Source organism: Chenopodium quinoa, unplaced genomic scaffold (assembly GCF_001683475.1).
Source record: "Chenopodium quinoa cultivar QQ74 unplaced genomic scaffold, ASM168347v1, whole genome shotgun sequence".
NCBI classification, from domain to species: domain Eukaryota; kingdom Viridiplantae; phylum Streptophyta; class Magnoliopsida; order Caryophyllales; family Amaranthaceae; genus Chenopodium; species Chenopodium quinoa.
In genome coordinates, this window is record NW_018742810.1 from 2,351,264 (window position 1) to 2,371,374 (window position 20,111).

At 32.1% G+C, this 20,111-nt stretch overlaps 4 protein-coding genes and 1 pseudogene across 8 annotated transcripts; 2 read left to right on the forward strand and 3 right to left on the reverse strand.

The window, feature by feature from the left end:
* The first annotated feature begins 1,938 nt into the window (after positions 1 to 1,938).
* On the forward strand, positions 1,939 to 2,876 carry LOC110725112. Its single transcript, XM_021904578.1, has 4 exons — positions 1,939 to 2,296; positions 2,384 to 2,543; positions 2,646 to 2,774; positions 2,850 to 2,876. The coding sequence occupies exons 1-4, from the start codon at positions 2,250 to 2,252 to the stop codon at positions 2,874 to 2,876; spliced, it is 363 nt and encodes a 120-aa protein (XP_021760270.1). The 5' UTR covers positions 1,939 to 2,249.
* A 10-nt stretch (positions 2,877 to 2,886) lies between these two features.
* LOC110725337 lies at positions 2,887 to 3,600 on the forward strand. 2 transcript variants are annotated; one of them, XM_021904829.1, is made up of 3 exons: positions 2,887 to 2,993; positions 3,108 to 3,308; positions 3,408 to 3,600. In XM_021904829.1, exons 1-3 carry the CDS (start codon positions 2,988 to 2,990, stop codon positions 3,519 to 3,521), a joined length of 321 nt encoding a protein of 106 aa, XP_021760521.1. In that variant the 5' UTR covers positions 2,887 to 2,987; the 3' UTR covers positions 3,522 to 3,600. The 2 variants fall into 2 exon arrangements, with proteins under 2 accessions (XP_021760521.1, XP_021760520.1); XM_021904828.1 differs by having other exon boundaries at positions 2,981 to 3,308.
* A 128-nt stretch (positions 3,601 to 3,728) lies between these two features.
* Positions 3,729 to 7,775, reverse strand: LOC110725113 (protein FAR1-RELATED SEQUENCE 5-like). The gene is made up of 7 exons (XM_021904579.1): positions 7,676 to 7,775; positions 6,044 to 7,151; positions 4,797 to 5,799; positions 4,628 to 4,717; positions 4,469 to 4,552; positions 4,320 to 4,385; positions 3,729 to 4,233 (listed from the first exon to the last, which is right to left on the reverse strand). Exons 1-7 carry the CDS (start codon positions 7,773 to 7,775, stop codon positions 3,841 to 3,843), a joined length of 2,844 nt encoding a protein of 947 aa, XP_021760271.1. The 3' UTR covers positions 3,729 to 3,840.
* LOC110725338 (ABC transporter F family member 4-like) lies at positions 7,100 to 12,215 on the reverse strand. 4 transcript variants are annotated; one of them, XM_021904832.1, is made up of 14 exons: positions 11,967 to 12,215; positions 11,816 to 11,875; positions 11,498 to 11,642; positions 10,588 to 10,680; positions 10,414 to 10,476; positions 10,036 to 10,112; positions 9,905 to 9,958; positions 9,696 to 9,788; positions 9,484 to 9,576; positions 9,139 to 9,357; positions 8,853 to 9,059; positions 8,713 to 8,778; positions 7,676 to 8,578; positions 7,100 to 7,151 (listed from the first exon to the last, which is right to left on the reverse strand). In XM_021904832.1, the coding sequence occupies exons 3-13, from the start codon at positions 11,512 to 11,514 to the stop codon at positions 7,938 to 7,940; spliced, it is 1,623 nt and encodes a 540-aa protein (XP_021760524.1). In that variant the 5' UTR covers positions 11,515 to 11,642; positions 11,816 to 11,875; positions 11,967 to 12,215; the 3' UTR covers positions 7,100 to 7,151; positions 7,676 to 7,937. The 4 variants fall into 4 exon arrangements, with proteins under 4 accessions (XP_021760524.1, XP_021760523.1, XP_021760522.1 ...); XM_021904831.1 differs by having other exon boundaries at positions 11,816 to 12,215; XM_021904830.1 differs by lacking the exons at positions 11,498 to 11,642; positions 11,816 to 11,875; positions 11,967 to 12,215 and adding an exon at positions 10,782 to 11,153.
* A 3,505-nt stretch (positions 12,216 to 15,720) lies between these two features.
* On the reverse strand, positions 15,721 to 20,103 carry LOC110725340 (annotated as a pseudogene).
* Between the last annotated feature and the right edge of the window lie 8 nt (positions 20,104 to 20,111).

Consider the following 20,111-nt stretch of genomic DNA (forward strand, 5'->3'; position numbering starts at 1 on the left):
TGATGGACAAAGAAAACATAAAAAATTTGAACTGGTGTCAGTTTGTATATGACTCACTTATCAAATGTCATGTTGATTGGAGAAAGCAGCAAGGCAAGGGGTTCTACAAAGGCCCTCTTCAATTTCTGATGGTATATTCTTAGATACAAGATGTTCATTTAAATTTAAATAAATGCACTTTTTTTTATTGTTTATGTTCTGTTCCATGTTTTCTTTTTTCTTGTAGTTGTTCTATTTTGATAGAGTTCAGAGGTTAGACAAAAGGCCTCCAAGAACAATTCCTATCATATCTGCATGGAATAGAGACATGGTTCTTGAGAGGTTGAAGATTGAATTAGAATTGGGATTTGGGAGAGGGAAAATTCTACCAAGGATTGCTGCAGAAGTTGAAGAAAGTCCTAAGGTTATAAAATGATCACTTTTGTTAACATAAATGTTCATTTGTATAATCTGAAATGTTCAACTGCATAATTTTTAATATTCATTCATATAGGTTTTTATGGATGATTTTGTTTCCCTGGTAAAAACAACTTGTTCAAACCTGTCAAAGCTTTCTTCAAAATTGGTGAAGGCAAAGGATATCTTCCCTGGAAATGACTTGGTGAAAAAAGTTGATGAAGTTTTAGGAAAGGTGGTAGCTAGGGAACCATCAATTCTAAGCCAAGATGAAGAATTCTTTGGCAGTGAGGATTTCCTAAATGCACTTGCACAAGCTGAGAAGAATCTGATGCAAGGGTCTGAAAAGCAAACAACTGAGAAGCAAATGACTGGGAAGAAATTAACCAAAAAGGGAAAGGAAAAAGAACAAGAATATGACATCAGAAAAGCTTTCAGCTTGGGGTTGACTCCACCTTCTCCAGCCATTGGTAAATTCTAACTAAAAGAGACTATATATCCTAATTTTTATATGAAAAATTCTAAATTTGTGGTCTAAATTGTCCTAAACAGAAACAGGGCCCACCTTTTCAACACTTGGTGATATAATTGAACAACCAATAATTTCAACAAATGGTAATATGTTCATATATTTAATAATAATGTACATAAACTTAAGTAGAAATGTTCATTTCTAATTATTATGTGTAAATACTATTAACTTAGTGTATCTCCAAAATGATGATTTATAATACAGCTGGAGAAAAGGATGTGGGTAAAACTTCAGCAGCTTCAGAACAAAGAATTGAAGAATTTTCTAGAACTGGTATAATGTTCAATTAAAAAGTGTAAAATGTTCATTTACAAACAAGAAATATTCATTATTAATTGTATTATTTTGTTAGACGCAGCAACTGGTTCAAAATTTGATGCTGACACTAGGTCAGATAATGAAGGATTGCCTAGAACAGGTATAATGTTCAATTATAAATACTCAAATGTTCATTTACAAAGAAATTATATTATATCTAATTAAATTTTTTCTTAGATGCAGGATCTGGTTCAGTGGTTGATGCTGACCCTAGGTCAGATGGTGGTGAAAAAAGTGATGATCCAAAAAACACAGTTGGAGGTGGAAAACAAAACAAGGAAGATGTTTTTGAAAAAACAAAAAATGATGAAAAAGTGGAGGGGTAAAATCCTGAAGACATGTCTTACTATTAGGGTTATGTAATGGTGTAGGATAAAATATCTAGATGGAACAATTTAACTTATGTTACTATCGTGTTGTAACTTGAAACTGGTGTTTCTCAAACTATTGTATGTGTGAACATTATTTTGTTGAATATGTAATATGAATGTATGGTTTATGTTAAATCAATAGGTTTATGTTAAATCAATATCTTTCATTTTATGAATTGAAAATGATTCAGGGTGTTACATAAGAAGCTTTTATTTTATTAATATGTACTGACATTGTTTCACTTTTCAGTGAAAACAAGAAGATTGTTGCTTCATCCTCAAAAGTCACAAAAAGGTACATTATTTATATTAAGTAAATGTTCAAAAATAATAATGAACATTTTCATATACCTAAATGTACATTTGTGTTATGTAATATGACCAGGAATGATGATAAGAAAAAGTCAATTGCAGAAAAGAAGAAAAAAACTGAAAAGGAAAAGGTTGAAAGGTATAATTTCAAATTTATTTATATACACTCAAATGTTCATTTATGTTCCTCATAATTTTCTTAATTTAACAATATTTTATATTGAACAACAAGACCAAAACGCGAAAAGAAAACAATTCCTCCTGCTTTCCGATCTCCTTACTTGGTCAAGTACAAGGATCTGTTTAAAGATGAGAAAGCCATGAACCAAATTGCAGTAGACTTTGCTCTTGGTGGAAAAGATGAAAGGTAATTACTTACACTAATTAAACTTAAGGTTTAATATCTTTTATAAAAATATGTTCACATTCATATTATTAAATGTTCATAATGCAGTGCACTCTTATACTATGATGGCTTGAATCTCATCAATAGAAATGAAATGAAAACTCTTGGAGATGATGTTGAAGTGACAAATTGTGTCATAGATGGATGGGCAAGGTTTCTTAATCATAAAAAGCCGAGAAACAAGATTTATTTCTCAACAGTGCTTCATGTTAGTCTTTCTTCTTTTTTTATATTATTGATTCTATTTTCCTATGATAAATAATTGCTAAAAATTCATTTAACTTCTATATGTTTGTTTGTATTTCAACAGCACATTATGTGCACAAATAGAGTTTGTCAAGAAGGATCATCAATGAAGACAAGAATTAATGCCTTCATAGAAAGAATTGACAATGAACTGAAGTTGAATAAAATTGACAGCATTGTTGGATATAAACAGGTATTAATTCTTGTTTAATACAAATGTTCAATTACCTTCAATATATTGTCCAATAACATTATATAATTTGTTCAGGTCTTCTTCCCAGTATCAACTTCTTAACATTTTTTTCTGTTGTGCGTCAATCATATAGAAGACAAAATTCATATAATTGACAATAGAAAACTACCAAAAAAGGTATCAGTCCAAGCAAAATATGAAGAACAACCAAAAATGATGGTGAGATAATATGTTCATTTATAGTTGACTACATGATCAATTATATTTTATTAATTGTTCATGTCTTCATCACAATACAAACTTCTAAACAATTTTTACTCTTTTTTCTATCAGTTAAAAGGATTGGCAGAGTACATGAAACACCTTGGATATCAAGATGCAAAAAGAATTGAAGACTACACAGTTGTTTTGGAAAAGATGAAATGGCGTAGCAACAATGACTATACAAACTGTGGAGTTTACATTATGAAGCATATGGAAACCTTCACTGCTGATCCTAATGAGAGCTGGATTTGTGATTTAAAACCAAACAATGTAAGAGTTATAAATGATCAATTATTTAAGATATAATATTCATTTATGAAACAGTAAAGATTGTTTAATTAAAATTTGACAATTCATTTTGTTCAACAGGTGGAACAAATTAGAAATCTAAGGCTCCAATACACAGCAGAACTGATGTTATTTGAAGAAAACACTGAATCAAGAGCAAATAGAAGGAAAGCTAGAAAATTTGCAACTTTGTAGTTTCAAATGTTCATTTACAACTATGTATATGTTCATTTCTTATATATGACTATTTTTTTTTTTTAGAAGTAGACTTATGGATTTTATTTTAATATTATTGTAATTGATATTTCATTTTAATCTTTGAATGAAAGTTTTTTATATAATAGATCGAAAATTCAAAATTACAAAATAGTAATTAAATCAACATTACAAAAAAGTCTAATGTTTATAAAGTTCTGGAATACTAATTATTTATCTTTATTAGCCAAACGTTTAGCTACACTTGTATCAAAAAAGGCTAACAACTTATCATATTTAGAAGAAATCTTTTTAGAACCTAATTGAACATTTCTTGATTGAAGAATTGGAACACGAGCACCTTGATCATTTCTTTGAACTGTGGAGGAGTAACTTGAACATTCTGAACAGGAAATCCTTGATCATTTATTTGAACCGTAGGAGAAATAACTTGAACATTTGTTGATTGAACATTCCTGGAGTTGGATATGATCATTTCTGGATTGGTGTTTGAACAATTCTGAGTTTGATTTTGAACATTCCTGGGAACAGTAGGTTGAATAACAACAGGAGATTTTGTTGACGCACTAGTATGAATTGGAACTCTTGGATTAATTTGAGAGTAAGTTTTAACACCAGAAGCACCTTTATTTGCACCAAAATTAGAACAAGGTTGAACAGCAGAAACACCTTCAAGATTTAAATCCTTCGCCTTTAAAAAAAATTAAATTGATCATTAATAAACCAGTATATGATCAGTTACAAACACTAATACAAAAAAATATGGAAAAAAAAAACCTTAGCAATAGATGAAATATCAACATCAATAGATATGATAGATGAAAGAGAGCTTTCACCAGTAGCCTACAAAAAAACCAAAAAAAAATATAAAAAATAAAAAATTAAATAAAAAAAAAATATAATATAGATCATAAATGTTCATATACCTGATCAAAATCATTGGAAATACTATGATTTGATTCCTTAGAACTAGAAGGAATTTCTTCTACAACAGCTGATTTTAAGCCGACCTATATTTTTAAATTATAAAAATCAATATTAATAAAATATAAATAATTTTTTTTTTTTGGCACATTTGAATTTACCTGAGCCCGTTTATTGCTCAAAACAATCAATTCAATGGGATCACTAATAGAATTAGCATAAGTAACAGCACAACCGTTCTCATCAAGTTCCTATTTAAAAAAAAAAAACATAAATGATCATTTACGAAAACTGAAATGATCAATTTGAAAATATGAAATGATCATATACCTGTACAACTGCTTGCCCTATACCCCTTTTGTAAGGAGTGTACAAAGACTTTTTCCTCTTGAAATTACCCTTTGCCTTGTTACACTGCTTCTCCAAGGTACTCTTAGGCCTTACATTCCTCTCACCTTTAGGCCTAGCTTTTAGAGGATTCTTGATCTCAAGATCAACAATTTCAACCTCTTTAACAGGTTCACTAAAGTCAATTACACCTGATACACTCTCAACCTTTTCTTTTAACAGATTGAAATAACACTCAACCTCTGCCCTTGCATTCAAAGAATTCTGACAACTTGTTATCAACTTAACAAACTTTCTGATTGTTTGTGACCTCCAAACACTAGTAGCCACAACATTTGTCCTCAAAGTAGGTTCTTCAATACCATGACTACACATGGCAGCCTTTGTCCATCGTTTCATTATATACTCTTGTGGAATATTACGCACACAATGCAAATGATATACTCGAAGAGAATGAGAACAAAGTAAACCAGTCTCACTAAAGTACATGCATGTGCAACAAATTGCATGTGTTTCCTTATTAAAAACAACTTCATGCTTAATTATATCCTTCCCAGGCCTCCAAAGAAGATATGAATATTCTGGAAAACGCAAACCATTATCAACATGATCATAAGCTGTCCCCCTAATGAACTCCTCTTCAAAAAGAACATAAGCTTGAATAGTGTACAATGATCTTGCATGATCTAATATACCAATATTAGCAAAAGCTAGGTGCCTATTACCCCTCAGAGTATTGTAATCTCTTGCACCTTCCTTACTTCTCCACTCAGAAATGACATCAAGAAAAACATGATAAAAATCACATAAACCTTGAGTCTTATTAAGACGTTGTGAAACTGACTTATTAGTAGTTTCACTACGTTGAGAAGACAATATACCACCAGACCAATACTTCTTAGAATAAGCAGGACACCACATTTCCTTTATTTTATACAAATCACATAACCAATCATCATTTTCACATTTGTATTTATCACACATCCTGTATAACAGAAATGATCATATATTAATTTAAAAATGAACAAAATATAAATTAAAATATGTACATTTGTGTAAAGAATAATGATCATAAACAATATGGACACTAATAATATTATGATAACATACATAACAAAGTAAATTGTATGATCATATGTAAAACACTAAATGTTCATATATATATCACATAATAATCAAATATATCACATAATAAAAATAAAAAATAAATACAAAAAACAATAATTTACCTTTTCCAGAAATATTCAAATTCAGCAGGAGTTTCACAATACTTCAAAAGATATCCAAACAAATCTGTAAAGCCTTCCAAAGCTCTCAATGCTACAATGTGTTTCTTAGAATTTTGTTCAAGATGCCATACACATAAACGATGATGAACAGTTGAAGGAAAAATGTTTCTTATACCCGCTGCAATCGCTTGTGCTTGATCAGTCATAATTGTAATGGGACTTTTCCTCCCCATTGAGTGCAAAAATGTATCAAACAACCAATCAAAAGACTCGGTGCGCTCATTAAGAATAAAACCCATACCAAACATGACATTGTTACCATGATGGTTCATCCCAACAAATGGAGCACATATCATTCCATATTTATTAGTTCTATAAGTTGTATCAAAAACCAACAAATCTCCAAAGTAATGATAATCTCTCATCATCCTACCATCACGCCAAAAAAAACTAACTAAAGCACCACTATCATCTTGTTCAAAATCATAATAAAAATCTGTCTCATCCACATGTCTCTTGGCAAAATATTTAATCAATTGGTTACCATCACATCCTTCAATTTGGGCAGCTTTTTCAGATGACAATGCATTATAAGCATCAGAAGCAGTAAAACAAAGATTAGGAGATCCCCCAACCTCCTTCTTTAGAACCCTCAAAGAATCAGTAACTTTGACTCCACTCAATTTCATTGTTGAAATGAAAAGAAGCTGCTCTTTATTCACATCTCTTTGAGACCTTATCAAATGCCTTTTTTCAGGAGGAATCATAGCATGATTATGAACCATTTCATGTCTTGTACATGTATAGACCCCTAAATGATCAATATGAAACTGCACAAAAGCTAAACAACCAGTTCGATGATCCAACTTCTCATAAATCCTTTTATTCTTACACTTATTATCTTTGAATCCCTCATTACAACAAACAAATCTTTTCATCAAAAAAGAATCATCTCTTCTTCTCTTACTCTTCCCAATTCGAATTCCAAAACCTTTCCTAAAAGCATATTCATTATACGCTTCGAAAGCTTCATCTTCAGATTTAAATTCTTTATCCTTTAATTCAGACTGTTCTGCTTCTAAATACATAATATCATCATTTTTTTCCACTGCACAATATACAATTATAAATGATCATAAAGAGTTTCATGAATGAACAATAACAAATAAGTAAAATGTTCAATATCAAAACAGCACATGATCAATTGCAAAAAGAATTTCAGCACATAATATTTTGAACAATATTTTCATTATTTACCACTACACATAATATCGATATAAAAATGTAAAAATAAATGATCAAAAATGACTTTAAGACTGAACATAAACACATTAGTAACAATGAATAAGAAAACATAAACGATTAATTGAAAGTATAATCTACAAAATATACGACAAAAACACACAATTCTAAAACACAGAGAAAACAACAAATGAAACAACAAATGAAGCAACAAAATGTTCATACAAAGTACAACAATCCAAAAACGTTCATCATAATGTAATCAAAGTAGTAAATTCAAAAATCGAAAGTGAATAATAATACATCAATTAAGTTCAAATTAACAGAGCATTATAACAGAACAAATTAGGGATAATTAAAAATTGAAAAATTATGATCACAATTACTCACATTGTTGCACAAACGAATCAACGAAACGAAGTCCAGAAGGAAACACACGCTCGCAATCGCGATCAAAATCAACGCAATCTCCAGATGCAGAATTCGCCATTGATGATCGGTAACAATTAACGAATTCGTTCAAAAAATCAAATGAAGAAGATGAATTAGCGAGAGAAAAATGTAGATCAAAAATGGAGGTTGGTTGATCAATTGAAGAGAGAGAAAAAATAGGGTTTAAAATCATATATATACATAAATTGAATAATAAGAATCAAAGGAAAAAGGAAAAAAGAGGAAGAAAAGAAAAAAAGAAAAAAAGGAAAAAAAAAAAAAAAAAAAAGGAAAGAATCGCAAAAGGGAACTCAATACCAGCTACAAAACGACGTAGCATAGGGGGGGTGTAGGGAACACACCCTACACTAGGGTGTAGGGTAAAATTTTCATCGGGCGTGTGCTTGTTGTTGCTGAAAATTTGTTTATATAAAATGAACTTCACATGTCCTCCTCTCTTTGAAGATTTCTCTTCCTCAAATTCATCTTCCTGAATTTCCTCAACTTCATCAGTTTCTATTGCTTGAACCATTTCAGTTTTCATTTTCTTTTTTCTCCTACCTTCAATCTTTCCTTCATCATACAGTACCATCTTTTGCTCCTCCTTTTCAACCTTTGCCTTCACTGAATTCCCTTTCTTTGCCTGTTTCTTCCTTGGCTTTACTTCTTCCTCTTCCTCCTCTTCCTCCACCTCATAATCATCCTCACTGACAGGCTCTTCTTCTGCTCTATAAACTGACTCTTCACTATCATCATCACTGTCAGTAGAACTTTCATCAGTAGGATCTTGAGAGGGTTCATCTGATGGTACTTCTTGTATTTTTTTTCTCTTTCCAGCATTTCTCTTGGCAGGACTGACATCTGAAAATTAAATATATAATTTTGTTTAAGTATTGAAAATGTACAGTAAGCAAATGATAAAATGAACAAAATTGTTTTCTCAAATGATCATTCTATATATAGAAATTGAACATTTATAATATATCATTATATACCTGCTTTTCTTTTGCCAGCAACCTTAGAAGTTTTCTTCACTTCTTCTAGAGTTTTCTTTTTCCCACCTATATATTGAAATTGAACATTAATGATATACCATCATAAATGATCATTCTATACATTAAGATTGAACATTTACCCTTTTTGCCTTGGTCTGGAGGATATTCAGCAGGAGCACCTGCCATTTTTTTTATTGGAGTAGGTGCTGGAGGTGGTGCATCAGCTTCCTTTTGAATAGGAAAATTCCTTGTAGACATTCTTCTCTTCTGTCCTATTTTTGCGGTTTCTTTAGCAGGTTCAACATCCTTCTTCAGGCTTCCCTTTTCAGATTCATCTAACAGAACATCTATTGTTTTTAAAAAAATTTATGTTAGTATATTTGAAAGTGTAATATTTATTGTGTAACAGAAAAGTATTATGATTACCTTGGCTCCTTGTAATTCTACCACTTGGCACAACAACAAGGCTTTTGTTTTTGTTTTTCCTTGCAACCATTTTGTATCTTGTTTTCATTTTGGTTGACTGATCACTTTTTTGTGATGATGGAGCTGTCTCCTCACTAAGTTTTGTGGAAACTTTATCATCATCTTGATCTAGAAGATAAGTTTCATCCTCAATTTGAACAAAATCAGGTGCAATTTGTGCTGCATATGAAATGATCAAATATAAAAGATTAAATAAACATTTATTAAATTGGATGACAAATGTTTACTATATACAATATAAATGAACATTTCAGGTAATGAATATGTACATTTTCCACTATTTACCTTTCGGATCTGTTGTCTTTGTAGACTCATCTTCCACTGTTTTCTCTTTAGGGATTTTCTCCTTTTCAGGCTCTTTTTTTCCCTCTTGTCCTTCTATGAAAATTTAATTAGTTAATATTTATATATTTTTTTAATCTTATTGAACATTCAATATTATGTAGATCCAATATGAACATTTTATGTAATAAAAATGTACATTTATAAATTTTTACCTTCTACATTTGTTGTCTTTGGAAAGACATCTTCCACAGTTTTGTCTTTAGGGCTTTTCTCTTTTTCAGTCCCTTTTTTTCCTTCTTGTACTTCTATTAAAATTTATTTAGTTAAAATTTAATTTTTTTAATCTTATTGAATATTTAATATTATGCTTTTCCAATATGAACATTTTTTGTAATAAAAATGTACATTTTAAAATTTTTACCTTTTTCCACAGTTTTCTCTTCTATTGGCCCTTTTTCTTTCTTTTTTGCTTCACCTTCAAAAGTAATAGTATTGTTAAAATTGATATTTATGACTATTAAACAAAAATATTCAATAAATATGATCATTTACCTTTCCTGATTTCCTTGCTTGCCTTTTCCATTCTTTTGAGATTTCTCATAATTCTGATTGTCGATTCTTTGTACTTTCTGTAAATGTATGATATTAACTTTGAAATATATTCATTAATTGATTAAATTAATTCAATTATTTAATTTCTCTCTATGTCTAAATGTATTTCTTGCATCTTGTCCTTTAATGTTGTTATTCTTGAATCATCTTTGGGTTTTCTGATATTTCATTAAAAATATGTTTGAATTTACAATTTTGATTAGTAAATAAAAAAATGAACATATAACTTATATTACTATTGGCCATGAGCAAACTTTTTTGTACTGATTTTCAAATGAACATATAGTCTATCTAAATTGAACATTTAAGTTTTCTTACTTTTGGCCAAGACTATTCTTTACTGGATTGCTTTGCACTTTTGGTTGAACTTCTTCTTGCTTGCTGAAATCAATATTAAGAAATACTTTAAATAAAAAATGCACATAAATTGTACATAAAATATACTGTTATAAAAATGAACATTTGTTTATATAAAATTGATCATTAGTATACCTTTCATCCCTACTCTCTTTGTCAGTTGTGTTATGTGTAGCAGACACACTCTTAGTTGTTGCATTAGTAGCAGGAATGTTCTCACTTTGTTCACTTAAAAAAAACAGAATTATTTTATATAATATGATATTAAAGTATGAACTAATTTATACAATGAAGAAGATAATTAGTTATTTTGTATAAAGCTTTTATACCTTATTGTTTGATTTGTCTCTGGTGGTCTTGATTTTGACATAACAAATTTCACTCGAACCTTTTTTTTTCACTAAAATTTTAAGAATTACCTAATAAGTTTGGTATATATATACAATGTACAATAATTGAATGTAAAAACAATTATTTTATACATATAAACTTACTTGTTTAAAGTGTATCTTTCATAACTATTACCATATTCATTTTGTTCTATAACCTTCTTTAGAGTTAATGGTTCAGATTTCCCATCTCTAAATTGAAGCAAGTGTATCACTCTAAATGGCACATCACTACATTATAAATTAATTACATGACATTAGTTTGAATGCATATCACTGAAATGATTATTATCATATTTATATATGTGCATGATGATTTAATGAAATGTATATTTGTTATTTAAATCTCAATGACTACTCAAATGAACAAATATACATATATGATCATAATTATATCTATAAATGAACATTATGAGTATCAAATATGATCATATACAATGATGTTTCAATGAAATGTACTTTTGTTTTTAAATCTCAATAAATACTCATATGAACAAATATAAATATATGATCATAACTATATCTATAAATGAACATTATGAGTATCAAATATGATCATATACAAATAACATATTAAACAAAGATAAAACCAATTTTATCAAATACAACTAGCATATTAGACATGAACATAATATATTCTGTAAATGACTAATTACCTTGGTAGTGGAGACATTGTTAAATCCGTACCAATTGACTTGTCAATATCTTTTAAAAGTTCCGGATCTACAATTGGATCATTTTGGCGGTTTTTTTTTCAATTTGTCTACTCTTGACTGAAGAGGTACATCATCATCATCGTCTCTGTTTTATTTAATAAATTGTTAATGTTTTAGTTATTTTCAGTAAAATCTTAGAACAATTACTACAATCGCAAAAAATTTTAACAAAAATTAGGTTTTACAAATAAATTCGCTCTATAATTTTCATCGCAAGAATATGAACAAATTAGGTTTTACAAAAGTTAGGGTTCATACATTTCTTCAGAAATTTTCAACAAATTACTCGTCTGTGAAGTATTTTTCTCCAAAATCATACTACAATTGCAAAAAATTGAACAAAAATTAGGTTTCACACATAAAATCGCACTATAATTGTCATCGAAAGAAAATGAACAAAATTACTTACTCTTTAGATACATTTTGCTCCGATTTTGCAGTTTCTTCTTTCATGTTCTTCTCTGTAGTGGTTTTTTGCAAAATCGCACTACAATCGCAACAAAATGAACAAAATTAAGGTTTCACACATAAAATTGCACTACAATCTCAAAAAATGAACAAAACTAACGAAATTACTTACTCTTTTTGTTGTGATTGTTTAATTTCTTCTCGAATATCAGACATTTGAAGCAATTTTGGAGTATTTTGAAGCAATTTTTCAGTGATTTAAATTGAAATTTGTTCCGATTCGTTGGGTTTGATGAGAGAGAAACTCTAGAGAAATGAAGAAGATGGTGTTTAGAGAGAGAGAATGATTTGAAATTGATTTTTTTTTTTATTTTTTTTATGTATATATATGTGGGGTAGGGGAAGTTAGTTATGCAGTTACTGTGGTTATTGTGGGGAGTGGGTAATTATTGTGGGTTAGTGGAGGGGGTGTGGGTAGTAACTCTAAACGCTGCGTTTAGAGGGAGTGTAGGTTGGGCTACCTACACTAGGGTCTAGTGTATACCAATTACACGCCCGATCAGCAATGGGCTTCCAGGTCGGGCCCGCTATCCTCACGCCTAGCAGTTTGTCTTGTCTTGGGCTGCTCTCAAGGTTGGCCCAATTTCCTTCTTGATATCCAAGTATTGGACTTGTAATAAAATTAGTACTCCAAACGTACCGGACCTTTAATCACCGAACCAAATTTAATTGGCTTGACCTTGGACTACAAATATTACGGTCATAAAATACGATCATACTCCGATATTTTCGTAGTGACTCAATAAGCTCGGGAATTATCATAATTCTGCAAATTCCTACAAAATAATACCAACTCTACAAATACACTAGAAAACGTATATTAGTAATAAAAATAGCTCTGTAGAGCTCAAATAAGCACAAATATGACCTTAAGATGAGGAATAAAAATATATATAAAATAGACTCATCAACTACCACTATACTTATTAGTTTTTCGACGTCCCCCGTAACAAATTGAAGCCCACCCCGTCAACAAAAAAAAAAAAAAATTACCTTTGCGATTTGGTAAATCCTAAAACGCAAAGACGACGGGGAAGACATTAAAAAAAAATCCTCATTTACTTATCCGAAAAAATGAAACTAAAATTGAGAAGTGAGAACCCACGATTCCTTGGAGGAGAGTAGATAGGTGACCACCGGTGAATTGGCAAGACAGCGAACCTTATACTTGTACAAATATTATACGAGTAGTGTATAATAACAATAACAGTTATGTGATGGAATGTGAAACTTTATTAAAGTACTGCTTGGCGCCTAAATACATTACTTTTGGACTCTTCGCTTTGTTTTTTTTCCTTATGGTAAGTTTTGTCCCCACTAATGTATGACAACTTTTAAGGTGGTTGCGTCATTTGACAAATTTAGTAACGGTAAAAACATTTTATCAAAGCTCTTTAGATATATATTTCCATATATTATTGTACGAGTAAAACTTTATAATTTGCTAATCTATAGTAATATATAAAAGGTTTTGGGTATAAATTTCACTTTTTCAAAATATCTCTCATTTTTTTTATTTAAAAAAAAAACTACCATCCGCTTAAAAAAAAACTATTATCTTTATTTTTAAAAAAAAAAATTATTATTCGTTTAATTTTCTCTCTCTCTCTCTTTTTTTCCAGATAAGTCATATCCGAAAAAAATAAATAAATCGAGCCTGATAGATTATTTATATTGCACACGCACACATCACGTGTGTCTGTGAGCTTGTTAAGTTAACATGAGATGGTCTCGTATAAGGACGGAAGACTTGCTTTGATCAATTTTGACTGCAAAAAGAAAAGAAGATAAAATACAATAAAATAAGAGGCAAACCTGAAAAGCTTAAGGCCCTCGTCGAACTCGTAGAACTCCATATGATCACAACATCGGTCTAAATCATCTGCAAGTTTGTATATTATGTATATATGTACTCGTATAACAGAGAAACCTTTAAAAAAATTGCATGATATTTTCTAAATTAAGACATTATGATTTTTAAATGAGAAATGAAAAAGATGAGATTTATTAAAGAGAAAAATCTACAAATATACTAGATTTTGGCATTAACAATAAATTAAGGCTAAAGTAAATGATGAAAGTCCAAAGGCAGAAAGGGAGGGAGACAGAAAGATCACGTCTGAAATGGTGTAATATTGACAAAACTGCTGCTGAGGAAATAAGCACGCGTATCGAATAAGCCTTTTATTTTTCATTTTGTTTTGCATTCAATTGACTTTATATTTTCTCTAATCATGAATTTTAATCTTGTACATATTTTACGGTGTTTTAATTATATCTAACTATAGGCCATACCCAGTTATCTACAATAAAACATAAAGTCAATTGAATGTAGACACTTATGCCTTGGAGGTTGAACAAGGAAAGACGTACCTCCTGCGAATCATCAATGCTGCCCTCAACGACGAGCTATTCTTTGGAATTGCAGGCCACTCCATGAATGTGATGGAAATAGATGCTGTCTATGTCAAACCATTCACAACTAAGTCCATCCTCATTGCCCCAGGCCAAACCACTAACATGTTAGTCCGAGCAAACCAAACCCCTAACCGTTACTTTATGGCCACAAGAACCTTCATGGACGTACCCATTCCAGTAGACAACAAGACCGCCACATCAATCTTCCAATACAAAGGCGTCCCAAACACCATCATCCCTTCCTTACCACAACTTCCCTCACCAAACGACACCTCGTTTGCATTATCCTACAACAGGAAGCTTAGAAGCTTAAACACCCCTCAGTTTCCTGCCAAGGTACCTTTGAAAGTTGACCGAAAGCTGTTCTTTACAATCGGATTAGGGGTGAACCCATGTCCTACATGTGTCAATGGGACTTGTTTTACGGCCTCATTGAACAACATTACCTTTGCTACTTACCTCATTTAACTACACTGGAGCTCCATTCTTAGGACGGTCCAATCAACAATGCCAAGGATTTGCAAGATTGCTTTCAACTCCACGGTTGAGCTGGTTTTGCAGGACACCAATTTGCTTTCCGTAGAGTCTCATCCTTTCCATCTTCATGGATACAACTTCTTTGTGGTTGGTACCGGGGTTGGTAACTTTGATCCCATTAAGGACGCGGCTAAATTTAACTTGGTTGATCCCCCTGAGAGGAATACCGTAGGAGTTCCTACCGGAGGTTGGACATCTATCAGATTCAGAGTCGATAACCCAGGTAATGACAGTGTTAAACGCCTTATGATCGGTTGACATCTGCACCACTTGTTACATACATATATAACATAGGCTAGCTTGGGTGTGTTAGTACAATATCAACATTGCAGTTACATACTTGTGCTTCCTATATATTTTGAATTGGTTTACAATGTTCACTAATAATTGACTTTGGTTGCAGGAGTATGGTTCATGCATTGTCATTTGGAGCTTCATACGGGTTGGGGACTAAAAATTGCGTTTATGGTTGAAGACGGACCAGGGCCAGAGTACTCTGTATTGCCTCCACCTAAAGATCTTCCTCATTGCTAAGTTATCAACTTTGTAAAATGGCTTATGGTTGTAATTTGTAAATAAAACATGCATTTTCCCATTCAATTCGTTTCTCTGCTTTCCTGGTAATAAAAATTGTATGAGGAATGGGGAATAGTTGAGAAATGATCGAGCTCTAAGGAATTTGAATTGATAAGTTGTAAGATACGTTAAAATGTAATAAAACTTTCTAAAAATTTGGAAATGAGTACATATTATACTGTATAATTTTCAACATAGCTTAACCTGTTTACATAAATAATTAATTTTCGTTACGAAAATAGTTGTCATATTTTTCTATCCCTCATGATTTAGGATAAGTCATAGTTTTACAATACGTGTAGAAAACCATAGTTGGGCTACCTCTGTCCCTCACACCACATTATTACTACATATCATAAAGTAAAATTTCACCTCTAAAACTATGTATGAATTCACCATCTACCTATATAATGACATTATGAAAACAAAATTTTCTATGTATATGCTGAGGTTATGTGTCCATAACCATATCTTCTTAGTAAAAAATGCTTATCGTCGATAACGAAGATTATATCTTCTTTCTGTGCTTATAGCAACAGAGTTCTCTCCCATTTCCTCACCTGCAATTGGTAGCATATAATCCGGGTCTTCCATAACACTTATGTCTTCAGGCAACTCAGCCTCTACCCAAGATATCCAGTCAACTTCACTATCCACATCGTCATTATTGTCATCCCATGATAAATCATCTCCTTTCTTCATCCCGTTTACCTTGTCCAGGAGGGAGACCAACATATTATAGTTCAACGTTTCATAATCCCTACAAAAATTGAAACAAATATCAATTTGCATAACCAAAAATAATAATCTTCTCCTCTATTTAAAAAATATCCAAATTAGGAATATACCTAAATGTAAAGATGGTGTACAGAAGTTGAATGACAGCATAGATTCCAAAAAGTGGTTTCACAGCAGTCCTTAGGTATAAGTGTTGTTCAATCTTGTTGGATGTAAAACGCAGTATTACACATTCTATTGCGAATGCAATGCACAATCCTGTCATGAACAAGAATCGTAAGTGACAATTAAGATCAGTAGAAATTAATTCGATTCAGTACAAGAAATAATTGGACACATACCTATATAAAGTCTACATCTCACACCATAAGTTTGCTTTGTGCTTGTCAGCATGTAGAGAACGAGGACTAAGATAAGAGTACACAAAAAAAGCTTTGATAACCCTTGACTCGAGCAACATAGCATTGTGCAAGGCAAAGAGTTTATCAATGGCAGCAAACATGCTTGCTTGTTTCAACTCAAATGCTTCCTAAAAAACATATAAAACTCGCAATTAGTTAATAAACCGGGCAATAATTGCACAAATGCCAACTACAGCTAACTTTTTTTATAGCTTTGTATTACTTGTATCTATAAGTCAATTACCTGAGCTGCTAATATGGATTTTGGGTTATTAGCCAAGTGGTCATTAGCTAGCAGAAGTTGTTGCTGTTGCTTCAATAGTTCTTGGTGTTGCCCATTTGCGAAGTCCACTAGTTGTTCCAAAGAAACCCTGAAAAGAAGAAAGATAGCATTAAGAAATTAAATAAAGATCACATTTGTTATCCCTCCTTGGACTGCAGAGAAATTACCTGCTCTCTTGAAGTGCTTGAGACAAAAAAGTAGTGAGAGACTTAAGACTCTCGAGAGCAATCGATTGACCTTGAAGAAGCTCTTGTTGTTTGTCTACAGAAATTTTAGCCATTTTAGTAATATCATCAGTTTTTCCTTGGAGATTCTGCATCTTTGATGACATTGCTTCTCCAACTTTGTTCACCTCCTGCTTGATATCAACAGTCTTCTTCTGTAAACCAAGTATTTCTTCACCTAAATTCTGATAAGATTCTTGAATTTTCAACATATTTTCCTCCAATTTGTCTTTCATTTGTCCCTGTCCCTCTAGCAACTCTGCCTGAGACATTGCAATTCCCTTAGTTGTCTCGTTGAGCTCTTTCGAGTGATTCAAAACAACACTCAAGTATCCAAACATTTTCTTCAAAGTCTCCCCAACAACTTGAGTTTGTGCATCAATCGATGTTATAGATTCATGTATTCCATTCGAACTATGCAGAAGATTATCCGATTTTTCTTCAATGATCTTCAATTTGTCTTCTGCAACCAGTGCTGAATCTTTCAGGTCATTCACTAAACCTTGTAGCTGAGACTTGAAAGCCTTCGACCTGTAGCAATAATGTGTCAAAATTTTTAAAGAGAAAAGGGGTAATAAAAATTGTTTAAATTTATAAATCACACTACTTACTGTAACTGATGGCAAATGGAATTTGTCTTAAGGTAAAATTCAAGGTAAGTCTTATGATCATCATTATTCAACTTCCTTAAACAATCGACCATGACAGATTTTCTGGCACAAGATGGGAAGGGAGTCCTCCCTGTATCCTTCTGAAAACAATCACTCAGATGCCAAGCAAGCCTTTTTCTCTTTTCTTCTGCAGCAAATATTTCAGAACAAGTTGAAAATAAATCTTGGTATGCTCTGAACCAACAAGGATTTGTCCCTCCCAACTTTCTCTTGGCATTTTCAAGCAATTCAGCAGCTTTTGGATTATCAAGGGCATCAACAGAAAACTCAGCAACCAAACCTTTGGACATACTATCCCTATTTCCTGATTGGTTTTCACTCGAATGGGCGTGTGCAGAAGATGAGAACCAACCCCATGACTGACTTGTTGGAGAAAATGAAAGAAAAATCAGCAGAAACAGAACAATGTAATGATTTGCCATCTTCTATATTACCTATAGAACCTGCATTGGCATAATATCAATAAGAATAGTCTGTTATATACAACAAGTCAACAACGTAGTTAATGTAAAAATCACATATTTAAATGTGTGTGCATGAAATACTATATTTGCATGATTTATTTTATGGAAACTACTACCACTATACTTATTAGTTTTTCGACGTCCCCCGTAACAAATTGAAGCCCACCCCTTCAAAAAAAAAAAAAAAAAAAAAAAAACTTGGAGAACTCTAAATCCTAAAACGCAAAGACGACAGGGTAGACATTAAAAAAAAATCCGCATTTACTTACCCGAAAAAATGAAACTAAAATTGAGAAGTGAAAACCCACGATTCCTTGGAGGAGAGTAAATAGGCGACCACCGGTGCATCGGCAAGGCAACGAACCTTACAGTTGTACAAATATTATACGAGTAGTGTATAATAACAATAACAGTTATGTGATGGAATGTGAAACTTTATTAAAGTACTGCTTGGCGCCCAAGTACATTACTTTTGGACTCTTCGCTTTGTTTTTTTTGGGATATTATCAATGATACACTCGAGATTTCAACTTTTATCAATGATACACTTCATTAAACTTTCATTATCATCGGTACACCTAAACTTTTTCCTAATTAACTATAGTAACCTAAACGTTAATTATGTTTAGTTGACAGCATTTTAAAGGTTTGGAGGCTAAAAAAACTGAATTACCCCTCTCATTTAATCAAACCAGAAACTGCTGAGCATCAGGCCAAGATTGCTTAGAAAAGTGTATAACAGCGATGAAGCGATTAGTTTCAATTCTTCCTTTATACAAAACATTAGGTGCTTTTTCCCCACTTTCAGAAACTTATATTCTGTGCTAAACCCATTTGTTGCTTTCCTAAGCTCTCTCAAATTGTACTCTCTAAATGCTGCTACTTTTTGCAGCTGATTGTCCCCATCTCCTACTTTTCCAACTGCTGCATTACATATTTATATTACCCTCATTTTAGCAGAAAACAGTATAAAAAACAACAAATTCATCAAAATTAAAGCAATTCTCATAAATAGGGGTATACTGCAACTCTGCAAGAATAATAACCCCTGAACTGCAACTCTGCAAGAATAATAACCCCTGAACTGCAACTCTGCCAATCTGCCATGGACAACCTCACCCCACCCACCACAAAACTCTCCAGCCACACCGGAAAACCCTTTAACCACCCTGAAAAAGCCCACCCAGCCTGAATACACCACCCAACCTCGAAAAACTCAACCCCAAGCCACGAAAACACCACCCAGCCATGAAAAACACCACCCCAAGCCCCGAAAAACAGCACTTAGCCCCGATACTCCACCCCCAGCCCCGAATAACTCCACCCCCAAAATAAAAACAGAAAAAACAGAAATTAAACTCACAATTCGAAAGAAACCACAACAAGAATTCGAAAACAGTTATTTAAACTCAAAAAAACCAAAAAAAAAACATAAATTCGAAAGAAATGAACTAAAAGAAAAAGAAATTCAACATGCAAACATCAAACAATCATTATAAGCAATTGAAACATGAATAAACATATAAATTCTCACACTTAATTCATTATTTCGAATACATAATACCCAAACATAATTAGATTTACATTAAAAAAACAAAACTTACCGGAGATTTCGCGCGGTGGCTGTCTGGCTGATGCAGCGTGCGGTGGGCGGTGGACGTCGCCTGAGACAGTGAGGGAGGCTGGGAGGTGTCGGCTACTGGGCGTCTGGGCTGAGAGACAGTGAGAGTGAGGGAGACAGGGAGTTAGGGTTAGAAATGGAAAGTTGAAATTG

Bases quoted from the DNA above. Each gene is read 5' to 3' on its own strand.
- LOC110725112 (XM_021904578.1), top strand. From the start codon at position 2,250: ATGAACCAAATTGCAGTAGACTTTGCTCTTGGTGGAAAAGATGAAAG. The intron at 2,297-2,383 runs GTAATTACTTAC...TTCATAATGCAG, and splicing joins CTTGGTGGAAAAGATGAAAG to TGCACTCTTATACTATGATG. The intron at 2,775-2,849 runs GTATTAATTCTT...TAATTTGTTCAG, and splicing joins GCATTGTTGGATATAAACAG to GTCTTCTTCCCAGTATCAAC.
- LOC110725337 (XM_021904828.1), top strand. From the start codon at position 3,054: ATGTCTTCATCACAATACAAACTTCTAAACAATTTTTACTCTTTTTTC. The intron at 3,309-3,407 runs GTAAGAGTTATA...TTTGTTCAACAG, and splicing joins GTGATTTAAAACCAAACAAT to GTGGAACAAATTAGAAATCT.
- LOC110725113 (XM_021904579.1), bottom strand. From the start codon at position 7,775: ATGGCGAATTCTGCATCTGGAGATTGCGTTGATTTTGATCGCGATTGC. The intron at 5,800-6,043 runs GTAAATTATTGT...TCTGTTATACAG, and splicing joins TTTGAATATTTCTGGAAAAG to GATGTGTGATAAATACAAAT. The intron at 4,234-4,319 runs GTTTTTTTTTTC...TTTTTTTTAAAG, and splicing joins ATATTTCATCTATTGCTAAG to GCGAAGGATTTAAATCTTGA.
- LOC110725338 (XM_021904830.1), bottom strand. From the start codon at position 10,822: ATGTCAAAATCAAGACCACCAGAGACAAATCAAACAATAAG. The intron at 9,789-9,904 runs GTAAAAATTTTA...AAATTTTAATAG, and splicing joins AGAGAAAACTGTGGAAAAAG to AAGTACAAGAAGGAAAAAAA. The intron at 8,779-8,852 runs GTAAATGTTCAA...TTCAATATATAG, and splicing joins TCCAGACCAAGGCAAAAAGG to GTGGGAAAAAGAAAACTCTA.